Genomic DNA, 24,233 nt, shown 5'->3' on the forward strand with positions numbered 1-24,233 from the left:
ATGGTCGCACGAAAGCCGCTTCCTGACAGTTCCTCGGCGAACACCAATACACCTCCACCCGCAGTTAGCATACAAGGTGTAAGACAGGAGCTGTGGCCTCCTAGTGATTCCGAATCAGAATCAGCTAAAGCGTGGGCGAGGGAGGATCCCGCAATATCTAACCAAGGTCACACGGACCCTGCGGCTTCGGGGAGCCATAATACATCACAAGATATACCCCACGTCCTTCAACCTGGCGCTACCTATCGTCATGAAGAAGCAAATCCCTGGGATGATCGTGATAAGAATAATAGCGCCGATCCTGTAACCGAGACCAAAGTTAAGCTAGATGAAATGCCAAAAGCTCTCTGGCCAGGAGGTACACGATTCGAAACAAATCCTTTCAAACGGAAGCCAGTACAGGCCAACCCGACTCAAGATAATCAAGATAATCAAGATAGTCAAGAATCACCGGTAACGTCTGCGAATCCTCCTTCAGCGCCTCCCCTTACTTCTGTACCTACGGGGCCTACGGGGCCTACGGGCGCATTATCTCAACTACATATTTCCGAACCCGAAACGAATACAAATCCCTGGCAGCCGGCGCTTGGCGATTCTAGGCCCCCCAATACTTTACAACCAGTACCGCTCCCATCCGATCAGGAGTCTAAGAGAAATGTCTGGGACTCGGATTTGCCGTCGAGAGCGACTTCTACTGGAACTGTGTCAAATTCTCCCGCCCTATTACCTTTACATACTGGGGGGGGATCTCAACCATGGGACGATGCGTCTCCAAATCCTCCATTGCAACCACTACCAGGGAGATCTCGAGAGGCAGAAGAAATTCTCGACGACCAGCATGCATGGGACGATCTTGGGCCCAGCAACAAGGGTAAACAACCAGACTTACAAGAGTCACATGTACACTCAGAGACCGTCGACGGCTGGAACCTAATTGACCACGAGCCAATACCGGAACCGGGACCAGGGACTCTATCCAAGCAAAGTACTTGGGAAAACTTCATGGATGCAGATGACGAAAGACCAAAGGAAGAAACGGCTCCTACGACGGCAGCTCCCATAACGGTAGCCCCTTCAGAGGTGCCACCGGCTTTACCACCGCGGCGAGCGTCGAACGAAGAACCGCCACCACAACAACCACCCAGAAGACAGTCACCGGGCGCTACAAGTAAATCGGAAACATACCAGATTAAAAATATCAACTGGCTTGATCCTACGGCGGCTAAGAACCCTCGGAGGTCGCCTATACTTGTGCAAAACGCTAATGGCCCTTGTCCTCTGGTTGCGCTCGTTAATGCGCTTACTTTAACGACGCCTGCTAGTCAGGCGAATTCAAATCTTGTCGAGACTCTAAGGTCTCGCGAACAAATCAGTTTGAATTTCCTTCTTGAAGCTGTCGTTGATGAGCTTATGACCCACCGACATACCAACCCGGAGGTGTCCTTGCCAGATATGACCGAACTATATGCATTTCTTAAAGGTCTTCACACCGGTATGAACGTCAACCCGCGGTTTATCCCGAGTTCTGAGGCTTCCCCTTTGCATACTCAAAAAGCATCTCAAGAAAATCTTACCCCGGGGACTTTTGAGAATACCCGGGACATGAGGCTTTATGCTACGTTTTCCATTCCCTTGATACACGGCTGGTTGCCCCCGAGGGATGACCCAGTATATGATTCCTTCACTAGACAATCATCCTCATACGATGATGTACAGAGCATATTGTTTCGAGAAGAAGAGCTCGAGGATAAGCTTAGCAATTCTGAGATGGGTCTGACTGAGCAGGAGCAGCAACTGTATCAAGACATCATCATCATAAAGTCATTTCTTAGTACTTCGGCAACACAACTCACTCCATGGGGTCTTGAGGTGATTACTAAATCTATTCGTCCTGGGACAGTGTCTATTCTGTTTCGGAATGATCACTTTTCTACTCTATACCGGCATCCCCAGACGCAAAAATTATTTACTTTGGTAACAGATGCAGGCTATTATACACACGATGAGGTCGTTTGGGAGTCACTAGTAGATGTTCGGGGCGAACGGACCGAGTTCTATTCTGGCGATTTCCGTATAGTCGGAGGGCCTCAACACCAACGATCATCCGGAAATGTTCCAGGTAACTGGAATGGAGAGGGAGGCTCAGGTAGCAATTCTCACGGGAGCGGATGGCAGACAGTCCAGAATCGGCGATCGCGGAATAGCCGGGCTAGCGAACCAGATCCCAGCACGTCTATTCCACTGAAACATGAGCAAGAAGATCGAGATTTGGCTTTAGCTTTGCAGTTGCAAGAAGAAGAAGAGGAACGACATCGCGCAGAACAAGCTGCTCGCCGTCGTGAGAGCCAACTGTCTGAGCAATTTATCGAGCAGCAAGGCCGACAAGGCCCCCCAACCCGCGGAAGTCATAACCAACGTGGTTCTATTGGTAGGGGCAGCAATGGTCCATTGCCGCCAGCGAGGATTAGTTCAGCTAATCAATCTACAAGCACGGTGGCCAGTCGAGGAAGGCCGGTACAGCAAGTCAGGTCCCTAATTCCGCCGGCTTCGACAACCCATCGGCCCGGGGATGATCATGTGGACGATGCACCACCAAGTTATGAACAAGCTTCCAAGTCGACCCCGTACGTACCACCCGCAGGACATCCGAGTCATCCAGAGAGCAGTCCAAGTAGCCCGAACGCAACTCCTAGGGGGAGATCTGCATTTGGTGGACAGAACAGCGCTGGACCCAGTACACCAGGGAGGGGACGCCAGAGCGCACCCCCTGTCCCTGCTGGAAATACCACCTCAGCAGGAGGGGGCAAAGAAAAAGAATGTATTGTAATGTAACGAGATGCCACCATGCTACACACACTTGATTTACACTACGATGGGACTACATGGTTATTAGAGATGGGGTTCATTGGTTATGGATTACATGTGGCTTTGTGGGAATGGAATCATGGGCTACGGGGATTGTATTATTAAGGGAATTAGCAGAGTACCGGTCACGACGAGTTTACGCAGGGAATATATGATTATGTCCTCATTCATCCAATAAGATACGCAAGGTAGTTTCAATTGCTTAAGCACTTGCGTCTATCGAGCTGTTTTCTTCGCAGTCTTTTTATTCTAATATATTATCGTGCTCTATTTTAATATTGGGGGGTTGAGAGCAATGTCTGCAACTCATTACCGATTAACATAGTTAGATAAAGTACCTAAAGTACCTAAAATATCAAGATAAAGAAATTAGCTAACTAGTGATCTCCTTATTCAATATGTCTTCTAACCTCAGCTTCACTATCTCTTCTTCTTACTACCACCGCAGTCACAAGAACCACCACAAACACAACCTTCTATCTCCACCCCTACGCCGCTCCCTCTACCGCCACCGCCACCGCCACCACCGCCTCCTCCTCCTCCACATCCATCTCCATGATCCGTAATACTATCATCGTCATCATCGGCGCCATCGTCATCATCATCCCCACCACAATGACACTCGCAAAATCCCCCTCCTCCGCCGCCGCTACCCCCTGCTATCACTGCTGCCGTAGCCCGGAAACATATCTCACCTCGACAGCCACCACTTCCACTTCCACTTCCTCGGCAGCGGCAACGGTTATGCTGATGTAAACCGGGATGCGCATGATGTGCATGAGGTCCGTGGTCAGAGCAGTACAGCGGGTTCACCGCCGTGCCCTCGCGCCGATTCGCACAGTCTGCTTGTCGCAGCAGCGCCGCCATACACATGTGGTCCGCGCACCACTGGCTTCCCGCGACGCCACCGCCGCCGTCGTACGTCTGCTTCCGGCATGTGGGGTCCGCGCACTCATGTTTTTCGCAGAAGAGACCCCGGGTTATATCCACGCGAGGCTTGGAGCAGGTTGGGTGGAGAGCGCAGGAGTGGTCGCGGCACTAGCATAGTTGATAATTAGAGGTTAAGAGGCTTATTTCCTGCTGGCATAGAAGAAAAAGGGGTGGAGGAGAGAGTTGATTTCAGTTAGGTCATGGAAAGAGGGTAGGACTTACGGCCTGGGCCCCGTCACCTTCCACGCGCTGCCCTTCGCATGTTGCTGATGCTGCGCAGAAGTGCCGAAAGCAATATTTGGCTGGTCGGTGCGAGATGTCGTGGAATACGAGAGACTCGCACCCGTCTGCCTGGCATACTTGGTGGCCGTGGCAGTAGTACGGGGGACCTTGGCCCGGAGGCGGAGAGGATGAAGAGTCGCTGTTAATACAGTTCACACATCCCCTGCCATGGCATGTGTGTTGGCGACAGCACTACAATGACGGATTAATAAACAAAATGCATTCACTAGAAAAGGAGTCCAAGGAATATTAATATATAGTAAGAGTGATAGCCCTATAAAGCAATCCTAAGTCTCGAAATCACGGAAAGGGGGACAAAGAATTTGGTACAACGTACGAGACCCGGACTCTGCCGCGGCTGGTCGCAATCCTTGATGTTGCAGGAATGTTTATTACAGTATGGTGAGCTCTTCTTTGGACATCGTGGTTCTTTGCATTCGGTGAGAGCACAACCATCTAGAACAACCGGCTATTAGTAGAGAAGACGATAACTTTAAGTGGAATTTGTAAATGTGGCTTATAGGGAGATAAATTAAACAGTAGGGGTGAGACAAACGTTTCTCGGCGCAGAAGGGGAAACTCGGGTTATGCCCCTTTCTTGGACAATGGCACCTCCGGCCTGCTTCGATGTATTTGCAGCAACGATCTAAGAGTAGAAGGTAAACCATGTTGGTGATCTGCTTGTTCAAAACTTCCGAGAGAACCTCCCCCATCAAGGCCTCCCGTTTGATCTTCCTCCCCTCCTTTTCTTTATACCTATCCTGTAAGGGATCAGAGGTAAAGAACGGGGCAAAACTCACGGTGATGACAAATCTTCTCCTCTCCATGACCACGCTTTAAACACGTCTTAAACTTGAGACATACTGTACAAGCGTGATGTCGACAATAAAGAGAAGACGCCGTGTTGCCCATAACCCTTCTGTTGCTGCAAGCCCTCACGCGGCACTTGAGGTCCGCGTGGAAGCACAGCTGCCAAGGCGACAACGCCATGTCTCCCGTTTCTATTGACCTCAAAAAATAAGTGTTCCTAGGCTATTTTATTGTAAGCTGTAAAAAGTGATGAGGGATTACCCTATTCTCTGAGGGTGTTGATGGGTCCAAGATTACCTGGACTTGAAGATGAGTCGACATCTTTGACTCAGTACGGGCTCCGAAGACAAATATAACGGCCCGGAAGCTTCTCATGACCCAAACAGCGAGACAGATAGGCATCAACGTGGTGGAGCTAACACGGGCATGACGTGTTCGATGGGCGTAGGCAAAGCTTGAGGCGACCGATCGAAGCGATCAAACATCTCGAAATGGGTACTGTGCCCCGACCACGATATTCTTTGTGTCCAGCAGGCTCCCGTAGGGCCGGCGACTTCATAATGACCATAACATACCTTAGTAGGTAGTTTGTTATATCCATAATCTTGTCATAAGCTTGGCAAGGTTAATAATATGAAGTAGGCTGCGGCTCAAGTTTATCAAGGATGGATGCGAAACGGTTGGCCCGTTTTTACTAGGTAGCTAAGTATAAGGCTGAGTCAAACCTGGACGGATATCAGTGCTAAGATTACGATGTTGTGAGATCAGCAAGATGTCGCTGTCCAGTACATAAACTTTGTTTTCACGCATGTCTCCGTAGAATATGATATTGTTGGTGGACGGAGAAAAACGCGGTTATGGCGAACGACAGGAAATTCTAGAAGGCCACCCTATAATCTTTATCGGTAGAGCGCATCATCACTCGCACGTATCCGCGCCCAGGGCTGAGTGTTTACGGCCCGCGGGGCGGATCCAGGCGAATTTGTATAACACAATCCACAACTGGAACCCGGTGCAACTAGAAAGGCTGACTTGTTAATTCGATTTATACCAACTATGTAATGTTTGTCCGGCTATGCCTTGACGATCTCGCTGCCTCCGAATCACCAAAATCGCCCATGGGGTATCAATCATGCATGACATGAGTCTCGTGAGTTATACCTAGAAAAATCATACGCCGTGTCCTTCCATTAGAACTGAATACTATTCAGTCGACGTGGCGGCGGGTGTAGCAGAATTAGTAGAGGGTCTTGTTCCTTCATCAGAGTAGGCTGTAGCGGCAATAGCAGCTAGGGCGTTATTTTCCCTTTCCCTTTCCCTCTCTCTTTCTCTTTCAAGAGCGGCTCTCAAACCAAGCACTGCAGCGTCCACACTGCTGAGTTCATTCTTCTCTGGCTCACTGCTTTCTAAGGCAGTAGTTGTTGCCGGTGCCATGATGGGTGGGGATATGGTAGAAGTAGCTTGAGTTGTCATCGGAACCATCACTGGAGGTGTAGGAGTATTTGTCATAGAAGTCGTATGTCGCTCAGCTTGGGAAATATGTGGTTGAGTGTGGTGATGAGACGTTGATGTAAAAGTGGGGAGGCTGACCGGTTGTGGTGCGGGTATTACTGGACGGGGTAGAGAAGATGGGGTTGGTACAGACTGCTGTATTGGTTGATGTGGCATTCTTGGTGTTCCTGGTTGCGATCCAGGGTGCGACAACGGCTGGTTGGGTGTTGCGCTTCTGGGCACTCCTGCCGAAGGGCTATGTCTCGATGAAGCATTGTTTTGCAGCCCGCCAGCCAATGTTAAGATACCATTTATGTGTGCTTGCTGTTCCTCCGAATTGAGTCTTGCTTTCTCCTCAGCCTCCTTTCTAGCAGCCTGCGTAGGAGCCCTGGTCTTCAGCTCGCCGGTAACGCATTGAAGATAGTATGGCATTTCCGAATTTGTCTTGAGGAAGAATAACTTCAAATTTCTAGCTTTATCCTTCAATTGCACCTGGGTACGGTCTGCGAGGATATTGCTGATAGATCCGTTGGGTCCAAAGAGGGATAATATTTGCGACCAATGAGGGCCTTTGACCATATCAAGTCCCATCATAAGTGCTTTTTCTTCCTCTGGGCTCCAAGGACGTCGAGTAGAGTGAGAACCTTCCCGTCGTGCATGAGTGGAAGACCGTGCTGCTGCCGCTTGTCGGGCACGCTCATAGAGCGCTGGGGTCGAATCGCTCTGATTCGGAGGGAGGTTATCATTGACTGTTTGATACGGAGGCATCCCATTAGCTGCGTGATGTTGCTGGTAATGGTAATACTGTTGCTGTGGCTGCGCCTGCTGCGTCTGCTGAACCTGATAGTTGTTGTGATTCGGAGGTTGGGCCGAGGGTGTTTGAGCTACATCAGGTGAACCGTCATTTCTCTCGCCATCAATATTACTGAACCTACCAGGAGCTTGGGGAAGTGTCGTCGGGTGATACTGGTTCTGTTGAATGCTTTGTAAAGCTAATAAAGTCGCTCTGGAGGCACTCTCAGCCGCAGATGCGATAGCGGATGGTAGTTCTGAATTTGTGGCACTTTCTTTAGCCTGCTCGACCGCCTTAGAAACATTTTCTGCGAGGAATGCCGAGAGGTCATCTAATTCGTGAGACTCTTCTCCAGTTGTTTCCAAAGCACTCTGTGCTGCCCTTGAGGCCTCAGCAATCATAGCGTTAATGTCAAAAGTCTCGTGTAAAGTTTGGCCTTCATGTTCGTCTTGAGCAATATCCTCCATTGGCGTTGTAGTTTCTACCCTTCCGGTACCTTGAGTTCTAATACTTTCTATGTGGTCATTCAGAAACGTGCTTAGATTATCGAGAAATGCCTCATATGTAAACTGTTTGCTAAGCGCCTCTGGGGAATGGTTAGAATTATTATCTGTGAGCTTAATTAGACGTGGCAAACATACGAATACTATCCATGTCGTCAGATTCATTAAGGAGCATTGCTTTTCGCGCTTTTGCATTTGCAATAAACTCGCATTCAGTAGCCGTCAACGGAAGACTTGGGTGGTGTTCTTGCAAAGAACTCTCCAACCTTGTAATAAAGAGGTCGTCTAGAAACTGGTCCCTGGCCTTTTCTTGTTCACTTTCTAAAACGGCAAGGAAAATCTGAGTCTTCAGGCCCATGTATAATTCCGCTGCATCCCGAGGTATTTCGTGGTTCTCGGGAACGAATATTCGTAGGAAATGATCGTTGACCTCTTCTAAACCAAGCTCGTTGGTGCCAAAGACACTTGCGCATGTCGTTGCAAGATTCACTATCCTGATCACTTCTCGAGTCTGATTCGCGACGTTCAAGTGTTCTGGATATAATAATGGATACGTATCTGAAAGTTGCTTTCGCTGAACATCGAAAGCGCTTTTTAATAAAACGTATTCTTTCGCGATATCTGAATCTGAATCGCCGCTTAGAGTAGCGATTGTGTCCTCTAAGGATTGTTCGGACCATGCAGTAATAATGTCGACAGCCTAGAAATCCTTAGTCGCTTCAACACAAACAGCGGGTCCGGGAAACACTCACTAGGCTCCCAAGTGCAGGTATGATATGCTTCCGCCGCGTAAAATCTCTAGGGTTACTCCACAGAGACTCGGGGCGCGGTTCTGGGTTATCGACAGGGCTAGGTGCCCGCGGTTCGAATTCCGTATCTAATCCCGATATATCGTGGTGTATATCATGGGTTATATCATGAGCTATATCGTTGGATATATCGTGGAAATGTTCGGCATCATTAGAGGGAGCGTCGTCAACCTTGTCGGACTCTGACTGAAAGTGCTGCATAGCTTCAGCCTGAGCTTGCTGGACAAGGAGGGCAATCTCATCCATCTCATTCACCCCTTCGCTTTCTATCTTGGGCCGCTTTTCGTCTCTAGCTTGGTCGCCATCTTGGTCGGGGGTTCGCGGTCTCTTTAGAGGTGACTGTGGGAGTTGGGGTGAATGATCCAAGACCATAGCATCACCAACTGACGACTCGATCTTAATATGAGGGCCTAGATTCATCGGCGTCAGTGGATATGTTTCTTTTTAAAGGAATTCATGCGAAACAATAGTATTTAGGTGACTTGCCATCCTAAGGAATCCAAGGTTCAATGAATCAATGAATCAATGAACAAAGTGCAAAGAAATCAAAGTTTGTCTACTTACTGGTCGGTGGCGCGGCGGCAGCGATGGCTGCCGCAATAGCCTCAGCGACATCAGCCATATGTTAACTTAGTATAGGCGACAGTAGGTACATTGACACTGAAACTCAATGGTAAAGCAATTGGTAGTTGCTGCCGTTAACAGGTAAAATGAGTTAGATGTCTTGATGTACCTATCAACGTTCTTGGAGCGCTGATAATGTAGGTAGATAATGATACCGGCGAAAATTTGGTCAAAGCGCCCGATAAGATTAGAAGATTGCCCTCATTTCTTGCCCCAACAGCTTTAGATCAACGCGATACACAAATGCAAGTCCAAAAACTTAAATTTCTCCAAAGACGAAATCTTTATTTTTACCTAATACACCGGAAACTATCTAACGTAGTGAAATACGGTATTACAGATCTAATTATAGAAATAAATCATAACGTGAATATCTACCTTGATCCAATGTAGAAGCGTCATTTTATCACAAGAGGGTTTAATAATTTTGAGCATTTGAAACGCTATCAGACTTAAGGCGAGCGGTTAGTCGTTCTCTTCAAACGGATATAGCATCTCATCGTATATCACTATAAATTATTAAAAAAATACAATAGCTTGCTTCTTTACATCTAGGTATATATATTTGAAAGTAGCTGGGTGTTCTTAGCAATATCGTCATAAGTACAACTCCAACTAACCTATTTCTTAGGACAATTATAATTGGTTGTCCGGTCGTTAATTCCGTATAGATCTAAGCTAAGCACGAAGTTTAGGTGGCGCCAGGTATCATAGCAATGGATGAGGCTCAAGACTGGAATGCAGATAACGTCAGTTGATCTAACCCCACGACATGCTAACGCATGCTAAGCACCGAATCAAGTCTGCTAGCTACAGAAGTATATAGTCGGTCCCAATAGACTACAGAAAGACACTATATATAAAGTAGCATCCATGTAATCGGGATGTTCTTACAGTCGATCATACTACCCTTATTCCTTTGAGGATAGTAAAAACTATAACTCTTGTTGTTGCTTAGACATGGTTCTTATATGTAGCCAAAAGTATTTTCTCATGGGTATAATACAGACTACGACACAGAACAAGTACAACTGAAGAAATATTATAATCGAATCATATTCTTACGGCAGAACTCCTAAGTTTATCTTGGGTTCGAACGAGAATAACTTGTATCCATACACTACGGCTGACTAGCTACCTCGACAAGCTCGATCCTTGAATGTCGAGCACCGGTGTCTTTTCATCCGCGCCGAGTTCATCATAATACCAAGCTAGGAGAATAAATAGAACACGGGGGTTTTTAAAGGGTCCATCAAGGTGGGCGGCTATGCTCGCTACCTGTTGACCCGAGATGATATCTAACATAACAATTAAACCTTTTAAGATATATTTTATAAGAGATACGGGATGTATTATAATGAGATTCGACTTAGAAGTAGATGAGTGCGAGTACGAATATCACACAAAGATCAAGAAGCAACCTAGACTGTATTAATTTCTACTATTTACTATTTCCAAGTCCATACGTACCATGTGCCTAGGATACTCTATGTACTATTCCGGAATGTTCCGTCTCGACAATAGATACGTGGGGTCCCCGGAGAACTAGGTGGGGTATACTAGACAGATGGACAGGTGAACAACGAAATGCGTCGTAGGATTTCCCCCTACCCGGAGCTTGCGGAGCCACTTACTATAGAATGTTACACGAAATCGCGTTATTGAACCGTTCGTCCGTCCGTTCGACCTTTGGATCGTGTACCCAACACGTCTAGTTCTGTTGGGTTTCCGATCGCGGTGGCTAACATATGACCTCTGGTGAACCAATCATGAGTAACACTGACGCGCTATAGACGCAAGAATTAACGCGTATAAGCCAACAAAGTATTTCGTCACAGAGATGAGGTTATCTTAGGACCAAAAAGGCAGTCGTAAGCCCATCTAGCTTATCAGCTCACTTATCAATTCACCTATCAACTCACCTATAAGTAAGCTGGAGCTATGCGGCTCCTCTTTGTTCCCCTCGAATAAACTTCCATTAATCCGTACCGAATCGGTGGTCTACACGGTGTTGCTTCACCTGCACAATCGGGGGGCATGTCCTCTGGTAAGCACCTAAAAATCATAGAATTCCTCCACAATGCGGGGGACACTAGGTCCAACTTAATCAACTAATGCGGTCAGCCTTCGGTGCTGGCAGTCTGGTCAGCTAGTGTGGCAAAATCCCCTCTTCAATCTGATGAAGTGAAGGTTGTATATTCCATTGTGTAGTAAGTTTTGGTTAACGTATGCAGGTGACTTCATGACGCCGTTTAAAGAGCCGATTTGGTTTTGGTTCCCTACCTACCTAGGTACCTAACAAACAAGTTACGACGTTCAGTTAGTTACTGGTATCTTAGTAGGAACTTATCTATCTCCTAAGTGCGGGGTAAACAAAGGTTAGGTACCTATCTAGGTAGACATTAATTCAGGTACAGAACTAGCAGACTACCTGAGACCCTTAGTGTTACTAACTTACGGATCCGTATGTTAGTAGGAACCACCTACGGCAAGCGTGATAGATCTCGGTGCTTAACTGACCAATGAAGCTAACTCCTGCAACTCCTTCTCCATAATCCAAAAGCAATATCTCCTTGGTTGCCCCGGAAAGAGCCCCATGCGTCCGAGAGAGTGGAAATTGTTTATCCACAGTGATATGTTAGATAGTGGATCTTGTGTACCTAACATCTTGTCTGTTTGTCTAAGATACTAGGTATAATTGGGGTAATCGGTGGCTGCCCCTCGCCACGCGCAATGACACCGTCGAATCTTACCCCGCCTTTATACCCACCTGTTACATGTACCTTTGAAAGTATCTTCCATACAAAAGACCCGTAACTTGAAGCTTCCCCCTCTTCTTATTTTCGACTTACATATAACGCCACTTAACCTACCGTACAATCGCAAGACGTTTCTCTCATCTCAATATATAATAAGTGCAATTTAACAGGTCGACACCTCTTACATCTTCTTACATCTTTTTTTACCCCTCGCATAGAACAAATAGCTTTGATACCACCATGCCTCTATCAGTGCAGCTGAAGACGCCAATTACCGGCGAGTATACTCAGCCAACCGGCTTGTAAGTCAGCACTAAATACCTAACAGCACTACCAATCAAAGATAGCTTTACGGCTTCTCAATTTCCGTATTCGTCCATCAGCTAATTGCTCCTGTTTAGGTTTATCAACAACGAGTGGGTTGAGGGCGTTGACAAGAAGACCTTCGAGGTTATCAACCCCTCTACTGAAGAGCTCATCTGCTCCGTGAGTGAAGCCACAGAGAAGGATGTCGACATAGCAGTAGCCGCAGCCCGAAAAGCATTTAACGGCTCATGGCGCAAAACCACTCCTCAGCAGCGAAGTATCTACCTAATTAAACTGGCAGATATTCTGGAGAAGAATGCGGATTTATTAGCTGCAGTTGAGTCCCTTGACAATGGAAAATCTATTTCTATGGCCAGGGGTGATGTGAGCGCAGTTGTTGGCTGCATCAGATACTATGGTGGTTGGGCGGACAAGATCGAGGGTAAAACCATTGACATCAACCACGAATCTTTCCATTACACCAGGCAAGAACCGGTACGTAAAAACCCAAAGAGGATCTTTCTGAAATAAAATGGGCGCTAACGATCTATAGCTTGGAGTGTGTGGTCAAATTATCCCCTGGAACTTCCCTCTGTTGATGTTGGCTTGGAAAATTGGACCCGCTCTTTGCACCGGAAACACAGTTGTTCTCAAGACTGCCGAGCAAACGCCACTCTCCGGTCTCGTTTTTGCTCAGTTCGTCAAGGAGGCTGGTTTCCCTCCTGGCGTTCTCAACATCATCTCCGGATTTGGAAAGATAGCTGGTGCTGCCATCGCTTCCCACATGAACATCGACAAGGTCGCATTCACCGGCTCCACCATCGTCGGCCGTGCCATCATGAAGGCCGCCGCATCCTCCAATCTCAAGAAGGTCACCTTGGAACTCGGTGGCAAGTCACCCAACATTGTTTTCGACGATGCGGATATTGAGCAAGCAATCTCCTGGGTCAACTTTGGTATTTACTACAATCACGGTCAATGTTGCTGTGCTGGTTCCCGAGTTTACGTACAAGAAGGAATCTACGATAAGTTTATTGCGGCGTTCAAGAAGCGAGCAGAGGAGAACTCCGTCGGCGACCCCTTCGACGAGGGCACATTCCAGGGCCCGCAGGTCAGCAAACTTCAATATGACCGCATCATGGGATATATTGAGGAGGGTAAGAAGGGTGGTGCTACCATTGAGACGGGTGGTGAGCGTCACGGAGAGAAGGGCTACTTTATCAAGCCAACAATCTTCACCAATGTCACTCATGATATGAAGATCATGCAAGAGGAGATCTTCGGCCCTGTCGTGGCAGTAGCCAAGTTCAAGACCGAAGAGGAGGTTGTACATCTAGGCAACGATAGCACTTACGGACTGGCAGCTGCCGTACACACCAGCAACCTCAACACCGCTATCCGAGTCAGCAACGAGCTACGTGCTGGCACTGTCTGGGTTAACAGTATGCATTCCCTGTTCCTCTTTTCATTCATGCAAGTACATATGCTAACAAAACATTACTTCTACACAGGCTACAACCTCATTCACCACCAATTGCCATTGTAAGCATTCTTTTGTTCTCAAGTTATCATTAAATAAATACTAATGTGTTACAGTGGTGGTTACAAAGAAAGTGGCATCGGCCGCGAGCTGGGCGAGGCAGCACTCGCTAACTACACGCAAAACAAATCAGTGTCCATCAGGCTGGGTGGCGCGATGTACTAGGTGGCGGGTGTCGAGATTCATTTATCAAATTAAATATCAAAGCGTGCTTTCGGGATTATCCAATAACCGTTCTTTATCATGTGTATCTAAACACCTGTTGGCTTTAAGAACATGATTGAATGAGGTCGTGGGAGGACTGGTTCCTACGTGTATCAATATTAGCTACCTATATTAGCTAGCTAGCTTACCATGGCGCATGTCCATTGGTACAATATGAAAGTTAACTGAAATAATTTAGCTTGGCTCTGCTATTACTCGATGTGACAGTATGTAGAATTCGTTGAGGATACAATACAATACGCTTAATTAATAGGTAGATACGGTTATTAATGTTCGATTAAATTCTCTAGGTTATATTTTTAGGTACGGATATGTTGTTTAGTTAATTTTGCATAGTTAGTAATACCCCATCGGATCATTAAGTGAGGTTATTATGGCAAGATTACTAGGCTGCCCATTTAGCAAGTACCTAATAATCTCTCACTTAAGAAACTATTAACTGCCGTTGTAATTAATCAAGAGACTATACGGGATGATAGAAATGAGACCCATATCATAGCAACACCCCTTCGAGCCTTTTGAGATGTACTACATGCAACTACTACATATACTAAGATTTCGTAATGAAGCTAGTAGTTGCTTAAATTATAAGTAAATGTGCATTTATAATTATCGGTCATTTAGCTGTTACTATTTTAGGTGGTGGGTCTTACTCGAAGTATTTCCAGGTATGAAATCATTTTCCGCCGTCGACTAGTGTCCACAAGAGCATATTATGTTCTCAGTAACGCTATCTATTCTATTATCGATACATAGATGCCTTAGATCCCGACTAGCTGATCTCTTAGGTATCCTATGTAGATACTCCTGTTTTACAAGTTGCCTTCCCCCTATCATGTTCTGAGCATGACCATTCTTAAGGCACTCGAACGTGGGAGGACTTGATACAATCGTGTCCCTTGAAATGTAATTTATACTCAAACTAGTATGTCATGTTGCCTGGACTACCTGATGTGGCTATTACTTGTGTGGCGGATGCATCATATCAACTTCCCGCCTTGGACTTTTGCACATAGAGCGTAGCAGGTTAGTGGCTGACTAGGGCTTGTGTTCAGCTTTTTCTTTGTTTCTATTATTATTATCTAGACTGAGTAATTCTTCTATCATAATAAAGGAATATTCAGCGAGCAGTATTGTCCTATGATATGCTTACATGATAGATCACATGGTGGGCTCCCCTTGCTGTCCCTTTTACTTAACTAGGTAGGTAGTTTCTTGCCTCTTCTTTGTATCTTATTTAAGTTTTTACATATATTCAACTGTTTTGATATTCTCAGCCTTGCTTACGGCTGGCGGCAAGGCCGACGACTATTGAAGGGATTGTGGTGGAGGCTGGGTTGGGGTGATGCTAAACCCTGATCGTTATAATGGTAACTGATAATTATTGTTTTTGTAGGGCCAGCGGTAGCAGGTAGGATTTTCTGATATCTACAGGGATATTTTAGTGTAAATACTGGTTATATTAATAGATTACATTAGTTGAGTTGCTGAAAATGGGCGAGTGATGCACGATAATTACGAGTGATATTGTTTAGAGTGTATCTTTCTGAATGTCTACCTAATAGGTAGGTAGGTGTTTTAGTCTATTTGGTATCTAATTTTATTTCAAAACGGGCTAAATCCCATTTTGTTGGGAGAAGGGTGCCAGTAAGTTAAGTCACAAGGTCGCCACTTGAAAGTGTAGCTTGGCTGACGAGGGGGCCATTTGGTGAGAATAATAACACCGTCGTCTTAATCCTCCCACTTTTGTCGATGTTTATGGCCTCCTTAGGAAATTTCATCTTCGCACTAGTTGAATAGACGCAGATATCTTATAAGTTGAATATAGTTGAGCTCGAGATGCGATAGTAAATAAAGTAAGAGGTGCAAATAGAAGGGCTGAGTTTAAGCGCCTCAAAGCTAGGGGGAGGTGAGGCCTCTTATGGGAGGTTTTTTATTTATCATCCAGCATTATTTGAAGGAGGATTCAAGACCTAGAGTCATATCATGAATGATTGCGGCTAGTGACCTTTAAAATAAATCAACCTAGACTAGGGATGGGGCTGAGCTGCTGAGCTGCTGAGCTGCTGAGCTCTGGAGTCTTTTATGTTCATCAGGTCAATCGCTTCCAAGACCTTAAGGCTTAAAGGATGTCAAGGGATGCATCAGCTGAGGGTCTGTGCGCATGATAAAGCAGGTACGTGCCAATCTATCCATTAAATGGTTCAAATTTAACTCATGTAATTGGTTCTTCATAATGAGGTACTTGGATACTTTGAGTAGGTACCTTAGGTACCTAGATATTAGCGGGATAATGATAGACGCGCCACATGGCTTGTCGGGATGGGCATGCATAAACCCCGCGTATACTACCTACATATGCAAGATCGCGCCTCTTTAATGTTCAATGTTCAATGTTCAATATTCAATGTTCATCATATTATGATTTAATGCCCTTAACATGTTGAAGAATATAGCCATTTTCGCTCAACTTAAACCCTTACCGTTATCATGTCTAATATTGTAAGCCTTAGGCCATGGATGTTTTTCATTTTTCAAACTTCGAGCTTCTCGGTTATTCCGCCGAGTGACCTATATCCCGCTGAGACACAGTAGTCAAATCAAAGTCAACTGAGGTCTCCCGGCCTTCAGATGGTTCATGCCTAATGACGTTTCGGTCAACGCTCTATTATTATACAACCCACTTGAGGCTAAGATGAAAGACGTAGCCTAGCTTAGACGTTACCTCGCACCGCGTGTACTTCAAAAGATACGCATGAACTAGAAAGCGTAAAGTGCACATCTCACCCTCACCCCCCTCTACAGTTTTATCAACTGCGAGTGTGCCATGAGGTTGGCCTGCAAAGCCTCGTGATATCAAACATTGTATAGCTTAGACTCATATGCTACGTCCTTATCCCCACCATAGCCTCGTGGGGAGGCCTATCGGGGTTGATGCCTGGTATAGTCTACTTATAATGAAGTCTACCGCATATTGATGGAGCCAATCTTAGCTTGTGTATCTCTCCTTATTCGTCTTCATACCTACTAGCTCCCGCTGCTGCATCTGCAATCCACAAACACAAATTTGTACTTTGTCCAGTTAGAACTGATATTTACCCTGTCCATCGTTATCTTCTACCATATCGCGTTTGCCCTTGAGTAGAAGGGCGCTTCGTCACTTTCCATATGTTCGAATATTGTATAAGGTCGTGTCCGCCAGGTCGACAGCAGTTCACACGCTCCCATTCCTTCTCGCACCATCATGATCATCATCGCTACCACTACCGAACCCGGTGCTCCGATGACTGCGCTGGGATTTCCACCGAGAAATGGAACAGCCTACGCGAGCAGAAGAAAGGTCTTATTGAGAAGAATGATGTTCTCACTCGCGAAAACCAGACCTTGAAATACGACCTTCAAGCCTCTACCCAGGAGAACAGCCGCCTTCTCGCTTGCAACCGACAGATGATTGAGGAGATCGAAGAGTTGAGACGAACACGCTCTCTCGACAGCGAAACAGCAGAGAGATTTCGTCGACGGGTGCAAGCTATCAAGTTAGAAGTTGACCAAAAGGACAAGGACATCCAAGGCTTCAAGAAGGAAAACGATATCTTGTCTAAACGAGTTTGTGTCATGACTGAAACCATATCGGACCAAAACCAGAGGATTATGAACTACAAGAAGAGACAGGATGATTACCAAACAACTCTGGACGATGTCAATAGTCGGCTTGAAAAGACGAAGCGTATCCTTGCGGCTCGTCGTAGGGACCTTGACGAAAGAAATGCCCAGTTCGAGGAGCAATGCCGCGTGCTGCACAGGTACGAGACTACGATTCCCTCTCGTCGGCGGTACAGTTTTGTATAAGGGTCATATAGCTATATCGCTATGACTATTTCGCCCCTTCGGTGGTCGAGAAGCGGCACTGTTGGGAAGTGTATTAAAGGGGGAGGTTTAGGGTTCTCTTGATTGACCTGGCAGCAATAAGGGAAGATACATTGACGTCTTGTAAGCTCTGTTTTTATCGCAACGCTGATCTCCAACGCGCTCATGTAATCTAGTTTCTATCGTCTTGCATTACTAGTCAGGTAGTTATATTTTAGGATAGCATTCACAGCGTTTCATAACAGAAGGGATAGGGGTAGGGAAGAACGAGTTATATTAATGTCACCTTTGCTTCTTAGTTATGGATGGATGGTTAGCGTTTGGGTTTACGGTTGTCTCTTTACAAATTAGGATACCCTCATTTTGCTTCGTTTCTTTTGTTATGAAGCATATGCTAGCTTATAGTTCTATGAGCGATACGGCTCGGAGGAGGATATGGGCAGTTTGTCACGAGCCAATAGAGACGTTAGAACTTATGTTATAGGAAAATGTTAGGAAAAACTATGGTCTAGTTCCATAAGAAGCCTATAAACGAACCTATGAGTATACCTTCAGATTTACCGGTCGGCTGGTTTCTTGTCTCGTGAGACTCAGATCCGAACCAGATGTCATGTGAGAACTGTTTTAGGAGCTACACCAGTCGACCGAGGCATAATTTATGGATGGTATGGCATTCTGAACTAAACTTTATCATTATCGCACGTATACATTTCGTTGTGTATAGTGGTGCATTCTATTTCATCTTACCTGTCGTGTATGCACGAGTGGGAAAAGCTACCGATACCCGTGTTCCTGGCAGTCGTCATCTGCAGCCTAACATCAAGTCGTCGCCTAGGCCCGACGTTTTAGGTGGGCGTATCTATGCCCCAGTATCTCGTAATCATAACGAGGAGTTGATGATACTACTGCTTAGTGAGGGTGTCTTGTGAGAGGTAAATAGTGTCCCTAACCCCTAACCCCTGAACCACAAGATCGCATGCTGCAGCACAACACGAAAGTGTAGCTTCGTGCTGAAGTGTTATACGTGCGTAGGCTGCCTTTTGAGAATATGTGCTTACCTCAGAAGCTTAGCAATGTGTATATTGAATGCTTAGGGGAGTGATATATTGGACTACTAGAAATAACTACGACTTACAATATCTTATAATTATGCTGACTCTAGCCAATATTGATCCGTTTTGTTATTAATTGATTATTATTTGACTTAGCCATGTGGCAACATCCAAGACTACCTAGGTATCAGCGCAACTGCAGATGCCATGTAGTTTAACCTAACGTGGGGTGCTAACGTAGATATGTTGATGGAATTGTAAGAACTTGTTGGTCGGCATGTTTGAAGATGGGATTTGGCGGATGATTGGAGGATATTATGGAAGAGAAACCAGAAACTTGGTTGGTTGCCTAACTTTACAACAACCTAACAAGAGTTTCTCAGCCGCGAACCACACAACTCCAAATATTAGATAGCCAGAGATATTTTTGGTACTTGACTGAGCTACATCCCACTGAGACCCGAACAAGTATGTATACAACTGATTTCTTATCGCCAACTTCCATTCAGGCTCATTGCCCACGAGCCGTAGGACCCGAGTGGCGTGTACGTAATACTAATACCAATACCAATATCATCAATGATTGACAGCTCAGCAATCGGTGTCACCGGATTTGTTCGTGTTTGATTGTTTGGTTGTTCGGTTGTCCTTAAAAAAGTGCACTTTCGTTTCCCTTTGCCCTTCTCAACATTCGGCAAACTGGAAGATTTCACTTCGAAGGCGTAAACCCGGGAATTTTCGTATTATCCCCGGGGTTGCCTAGTTTGATAATGAATATCGGCATCGGCTGTGCATGGTTGAAGTGCCAACTCATACCCGCAAGCCTAGATGAGGGGATGCAACAGGGTTCACCGCTTACTTAGACATACTGAGGGTGTGAGGGTGTGTAGAAGAATCCTTTAATGATCATGAATCGCGGGGGAGGCCCTCGGGGGTCCGATATCAAAAGTCGATTGTGGATGGAGTGGCATGTTGGCTGAATCTGGCTCTGGACCTTTGAGGAGTGTTTTCCTTGATGATAGCTCGCCAATAAAATGCAGCCGCAGTGGCGGTGTTTGTGATATGGTAACTACCTAGGGGATTCCTAAAGTTAGATATGGTGACTAATCAAAATACGTACCGACACATACCTACCCCTTTAGGTTTAAGTGTGCATTGTACATATGTAGAGTAACCCCGCAGTTTTTCCACATCTTTGTCTCTGACGAATTAGATTTAACGTTGGCAGATATTAAACTTTCCTTAGTTACCTATGTATTATCTCAATCTTGTACTATGGTACTTTTTTTAAGCTAGGTACCTCCCAATTCCAAGCGCTAAACAAGAGCGAGGGTCGGTCGAGGGTCCCCTTCCTCTCAGCCCTGCTGGGCAACAGCTATTTTCCCCATATCCATTTCTCAAACAAGGGACACGCCAATGCTCATCAATGATGAACAAAAGATCAACAATATTTAAGATATCATTAACATAGACGTCATATATGCAGCCTGTATGTGAGTCATTATGCTGTCTGTCTTTTGTTCCTAATGGATCTATATGCCGTTCTCGTCTCGCTTTCATATGTCATTCGAGGGACCTTACCAGCCTGCAGGCAATGCCGTCAGTTTTGACTGATCCAACCAATATGACTGGCTAGGCATTTCTGCGGGCATTCTGCACGCCCGCGCGAGGATAATCTTACTCTACGCAGTTGCGCAGAACCACCACCAAAAATCAAGATCGTAGATGAGGAGGACCTTCCTAACCCTTGCGCGCCATCTTAACTCACTTACATATCGGTTACGACCTAGATCATGCTTCAGGCGAACCGTTTTGGGGGCTGGACAATCAGGCGGATACGGCAACTTTGCTCGATTTTCGGTGTAAAGTTGGCAGGTCTTATTTCCAACTCATCATAAGGAGGGAAGTACAAGATGCCGTCTAACAGTGCTAGACCCTTCCGGATCTCTCTTTTTGTTTCTTTTCGTCTGCACTCCCCCGTTCCCATCTCATTGCGCGTTGCGCGTTGCGTGGCGCGCTGTGGGGGGAAACGGGTAGTCAGCAAGGCATCTTTTCTCAGTTAACGGTGAGTGTGAGAAAACGAGTGTTTCCGCCGTGGCGCACTCCCACCTTCGGCTACCCTTAGATTTCTCGGGTAAGACGACCCTTGAGTTATTATGAGGCTCATCCGTCGGGAAGGATGATATAGGTCAGGGCTCCGTGTTGCCTGGAAGCCATGACTCCATGTGAGAGGCAACCGGTCAGCTACATGTCATTTAGTACAGATACCTACCCATATCTGCCGTGCTCAGAGTTGCTGTTAGTCTCGTGGTGTAAGTGTTATATACCTACGTACATAAAGATTCTGTCAAAACTCAAGGCAGCAACCGGCCATTCGCGAATCGTGGTTTCTAGGTTGCCTTTTATAACAATTACCCTTTCCTCTGCTTAATTTTTCTTGCTTCTCTCCGTAAGGCAATCTTATCATTACTTAGTCCCTTTTATATTAGAGAAACATTCGCAGATTTATATACTTGTTAAGATCATCGTCATCATCCCGGTGACTCAACAACCTCCCATCTACCACCCCGCGCGCTTTGATCTTTCGACTATTCTCATTCGTTGAGTACCCTCTCGCGCCGTCGCCTTAGTGTGAACCGTCACGTAGGCACCTATAGAGGGCTTACAGCTCTTAGCGGCAGCCTGTACGACAAAATGTCAGACAGACGTGTCAAGTTTTCGACCTCATCAAAGGGGTCGTCTAAAAGCCACCGCAGTCGTGATGACTCAGGCGTGGGTTCGTCATCTAGTGAACAGGCTAGTTTAGGTGGAAGACCTGATCGTAGATTCACAGCCGAGGACTTCGAAGACCAACTCTACAATGTCGGTGCTCTTCAAGAAGCACTGGGTCAAGCGAACCAGAAAGCCGAACAATTTGAAAAGAAGTGTAACGAACAAGACGCCGAGTTAACCAGATCCCATAGACTCACTCGGGAGGCAGAAAAGCGTTACCGTGAAGAATGCGAGCGTACTACGAGACTAGAACGGCTCAACAAGAGCCTCGAAGATGAGAGAGTGCGACTATCAGAACAGGTTAGGGAGCGTGAAGATGATTACAATGATATGAAAGACCAGCGCGATGAGTACCGGCGGAAATATCTCGCCCTAGCGGATCCTGTCATAGACAGTACCATGAGAGGTGGCTCTGGCGAACCCTCACCCCCCACACTAAGACGATCAGGAAGTAAACACAGAGATGCAATAGGTTCCATCAAGAAAAACACGGAGCATAAGGAAGAGATGTCCAATTCATCACGCCATCATCGTCGGAGTTTAAGTGTCAGCGTAAGGCCAGGGGGTCGTTCTAACAGCAAGAAACCATATATCGAAAAGATGCCTAGACCTCCAAGCCCGTCCGAAAGGTATCAAAGCAACTACACTACCGGCCCAATGGAAATCCCATCTGCCGACCCTGCATTATACTCTAGCATTCCTCGGACTTCCCAACCAGCTACGCCTTCATCGTATCAAGGTGTTCCGCAGACAGGAAACTACATACCATACCCCTTACACGATCAGCGCGGCCGTCGAAGGGGTTGAAGTCACTACCGCATACCACATATCGAGTGACAGCTAATATCCAAGCCAGTGTGATACCGGCGTAGCCAGGCGCGGGCATATGCAAGTATCCTTCCCGGCACGGATATCGGACACATGTTTCCTTCTACGTCAAACCCATGATCCATAGCCACGACACCACTCGGTAGGATCTTTCAATGGCACGAAACATTATCTTGTAATACCAAATCATCGTTGGTATTGTCCAGATATGTTGACAGCGCTACAGTTACACCTTTTACTCAAGCTGAAGCCGTTTCCGTTGCTAAAATAATATCACATGCCTCACTTTTCTAACTGAGCACGGTTTGGATCCTATTCCGCCATGCACAGTCTATTCAATATTGCTTTGTATTACCCGATCTGTATCACCTTTCATCTCAAGTCTCCCTACCAAATCAATTACAATTACCAACTCCAGCAGTAGTCTGCACGTCACCGACGGGAAGTCTTCTGGATGTGGGGCCTTGTCACAATCAACGTTCTTTATGGCTTCGGCACCAATGCATGGCCAACACGTCGACGTATCACCACCCAAATGCCACACGGAAAATATCTATCATAATCAACTTAAGCCAGTGTGTGTGTATTTTGGTCGTACGATCTTAAGGTACAAGACTATCTTAAGCACACGAGAATGCCTGGGCCACAGTTATGCCCTCTTTCGGGATCGATCCTCGAATCATACGTCTAGTCGTATCGCAGTTGTGCAACGGTGTTGTCTATCTCCGAGTTGATTCGCGCCTCGAGGATGATTTTTCAGAAGGTGTCTATATCACCAACTCTATCACCAACCCGAGTACCCAGATGCCAGGCAATCGTGGATATGATATATCATGCGCCCGCAGGATGCGGCCAATATATACTATCATATCTGTGGATGCAGGCGAGAAAGGGCAGATCTTGGTCGTTCAGACACGAATCATTGGCGTCGCGGGCTTCGAGGAACACCTCAGGCTCTAGTTCATCAACTTCGAGAGCAATTACACGACATGGCAGTACCGAGGCAAAGTGTATATATACAACTATAATAGCCTATCGGGATCGCGCTCTATATGTTGTGATATTAGAGAATGGTTGTCTCTTAGCAATGCAAAGGCATATCTATGGTTGTTGGTCATGAAGAGGGCGGTAGAAGAGGGCATCGCCTGGCTTCTTACCCGCCGTAAATGTCTGTATCTAATTTGTTGTCTGCAGCATGTGTATTCCGTTGGCGTTTTTCTTGGACTTGGGAATGCTTAAGGGACTTAATTATGTTAGACTTGTTTTGTACGTTAGGGCCAAAGGATATCAGTATCTCTTGGTGTATATGTATCATTCCAGCCATGTACTATTGGCATATACTTAATTGTACTTGATTGTCGTTGGACAGTTCTAATATATTTACCTACCTAATGTATACTTGAATTTAATCCATAAGATAGGTTACGATATAGAAGGTTTCAACAAATAATACATGACACTTATGCGTAAGGATCTCGCATAGGATGTCCCTTAAAATAACTATCAATCTCTCGTCTTGCACGCTTCGACTATGTTACCCATAATCACATTTTCTCTAGAATTGGAGCATATCAAACTAAAGATTTCGCAATATGTACGAGCTACCATAGGTACCTAATATAGGTATGGCTTAGTTTGAGTGATATTGATTGGGGGAGTAGCTTAGTACCACAAAAATATAAGCAAAAGTGATCTCAAGATCCTATTTATCCCTATTATGGTTAGATGACGGATGACTTTATAATCCACATGCGATGTAGCATTAAGCTTACCAGTT

At 46.0% G+C, this 24,233-nt stretch overlaps 5 protein-coding genes across 5 annotated transcripts; 4 read left to right on the plus strand and 1 right to left on the minus strand.

Annotated features, from left to right (window-relative positions):
- GL218_00498 (uncharacterized protein) lies at positions 1-2,832 on the plus strand (the record flags this gene model as incomplete). The annotated part of the gene is made up of 1 exon (XM_033576922.1): positions 1-2,832. The coding sequence occupies one exon, from the start codon at positions 1-3 to the stop codon at positions 2,830-2,832; it is 2,832 nt and encodes a 943-aa protein (XP_033441981.1).
- A 3,258-nt stretch (positions 2,833-6,090) lies between these two features.
- GL218_00499 (Telomeric DNA-binding factor trf1) lies at positions 6,091-9,105 on the minus strand (the record flags this gene model as incomplete). The annotated part of the gene is made up of 5 exons (XM_033576923.1): positions 6,091-7,262; positions 7,314-7,757; positions 7,813-8,374; positions 8,427-8,893; positions 9,048-9,105. The coding sequence occupies 5 exons, from the start codon at positions 9,103-9,105 to the stop codon at positions 6,091-6,093; spliced, it is 2,703 nt and encodes a 900-aa protein (XP_033441980.1).
- A 3,001-nt stretch (positions 9,106-12,106) lies between these two features.
- GL218_00500 (Aldehyde dehydrogenase) lies at positions 12,107-13,877 on the plus strand (the record flags this gene model as incomplete). The annotated part of the gene is made up of 5 exons (XM_033576924.1): positions 12,107-12,168; positions 12,268-12,667; positions 12,726-13,614; positions 13,684-13,714; positions 13,769-13,877. 5 exons carry the CDS (start codon positions 12,107-12,109, stop codon positions 13,875-13,877), a joined length of 1,491 nt encoding a protein of 496 aa, XP_033442091.1.
- A 3,228-nt stretch (positions 13,878-17,105) lies between these two features.
- GL218_00501 (uncharacterized protein) lies at positions 17,106-17,786 on the plus strand (the record flags this gene model as incomplete). The annotated part of the gene is made up of 1 exon (XM_033576925.1): positions 17,106-17,786. One exon carries the CDS (start codon positions 17,106-17,108, stop codon positions 17,784-17,786), a length of 681 nt encoding a protein of 226 aa, XP_033442090.1.
- A 3,764-nt stretch (positions 17,787-21,550) lies between these two features.
- GL218_00502 (uncharacterized protein) lies at positions 21,551-22,435 on the plus strand (the record flags this gene model as incomplete). The annotated part of the gene is made up of 1 exon (XM_033576926.1): positions 21,551-22,435. One exon carries the CDS (start codon positions 21,551-21,553, stop codon positions 22,433-22,435), a length of 885 nt encoding a protein of 294 aa, XP_033442093.1.
- Between the last annotated feature and the right edge of the window lie 1,798 nt (positions 22,436-24,233).

This window comes from Daldinia childiae (genome assembly GCF_008694065.1).
Source record: "Daldinia childiae strain JS-1345 chromosome Unknown Scaffold1, whole genome shotgun sequence".
NCBI classification, from domain to species: domain Eukaryota; kingdom Fungi; phylum Ascomycota; class Sordariomycetes; order Xylariales; family Hypoxylaceae; genus Daldinia; species Daldinia childiae.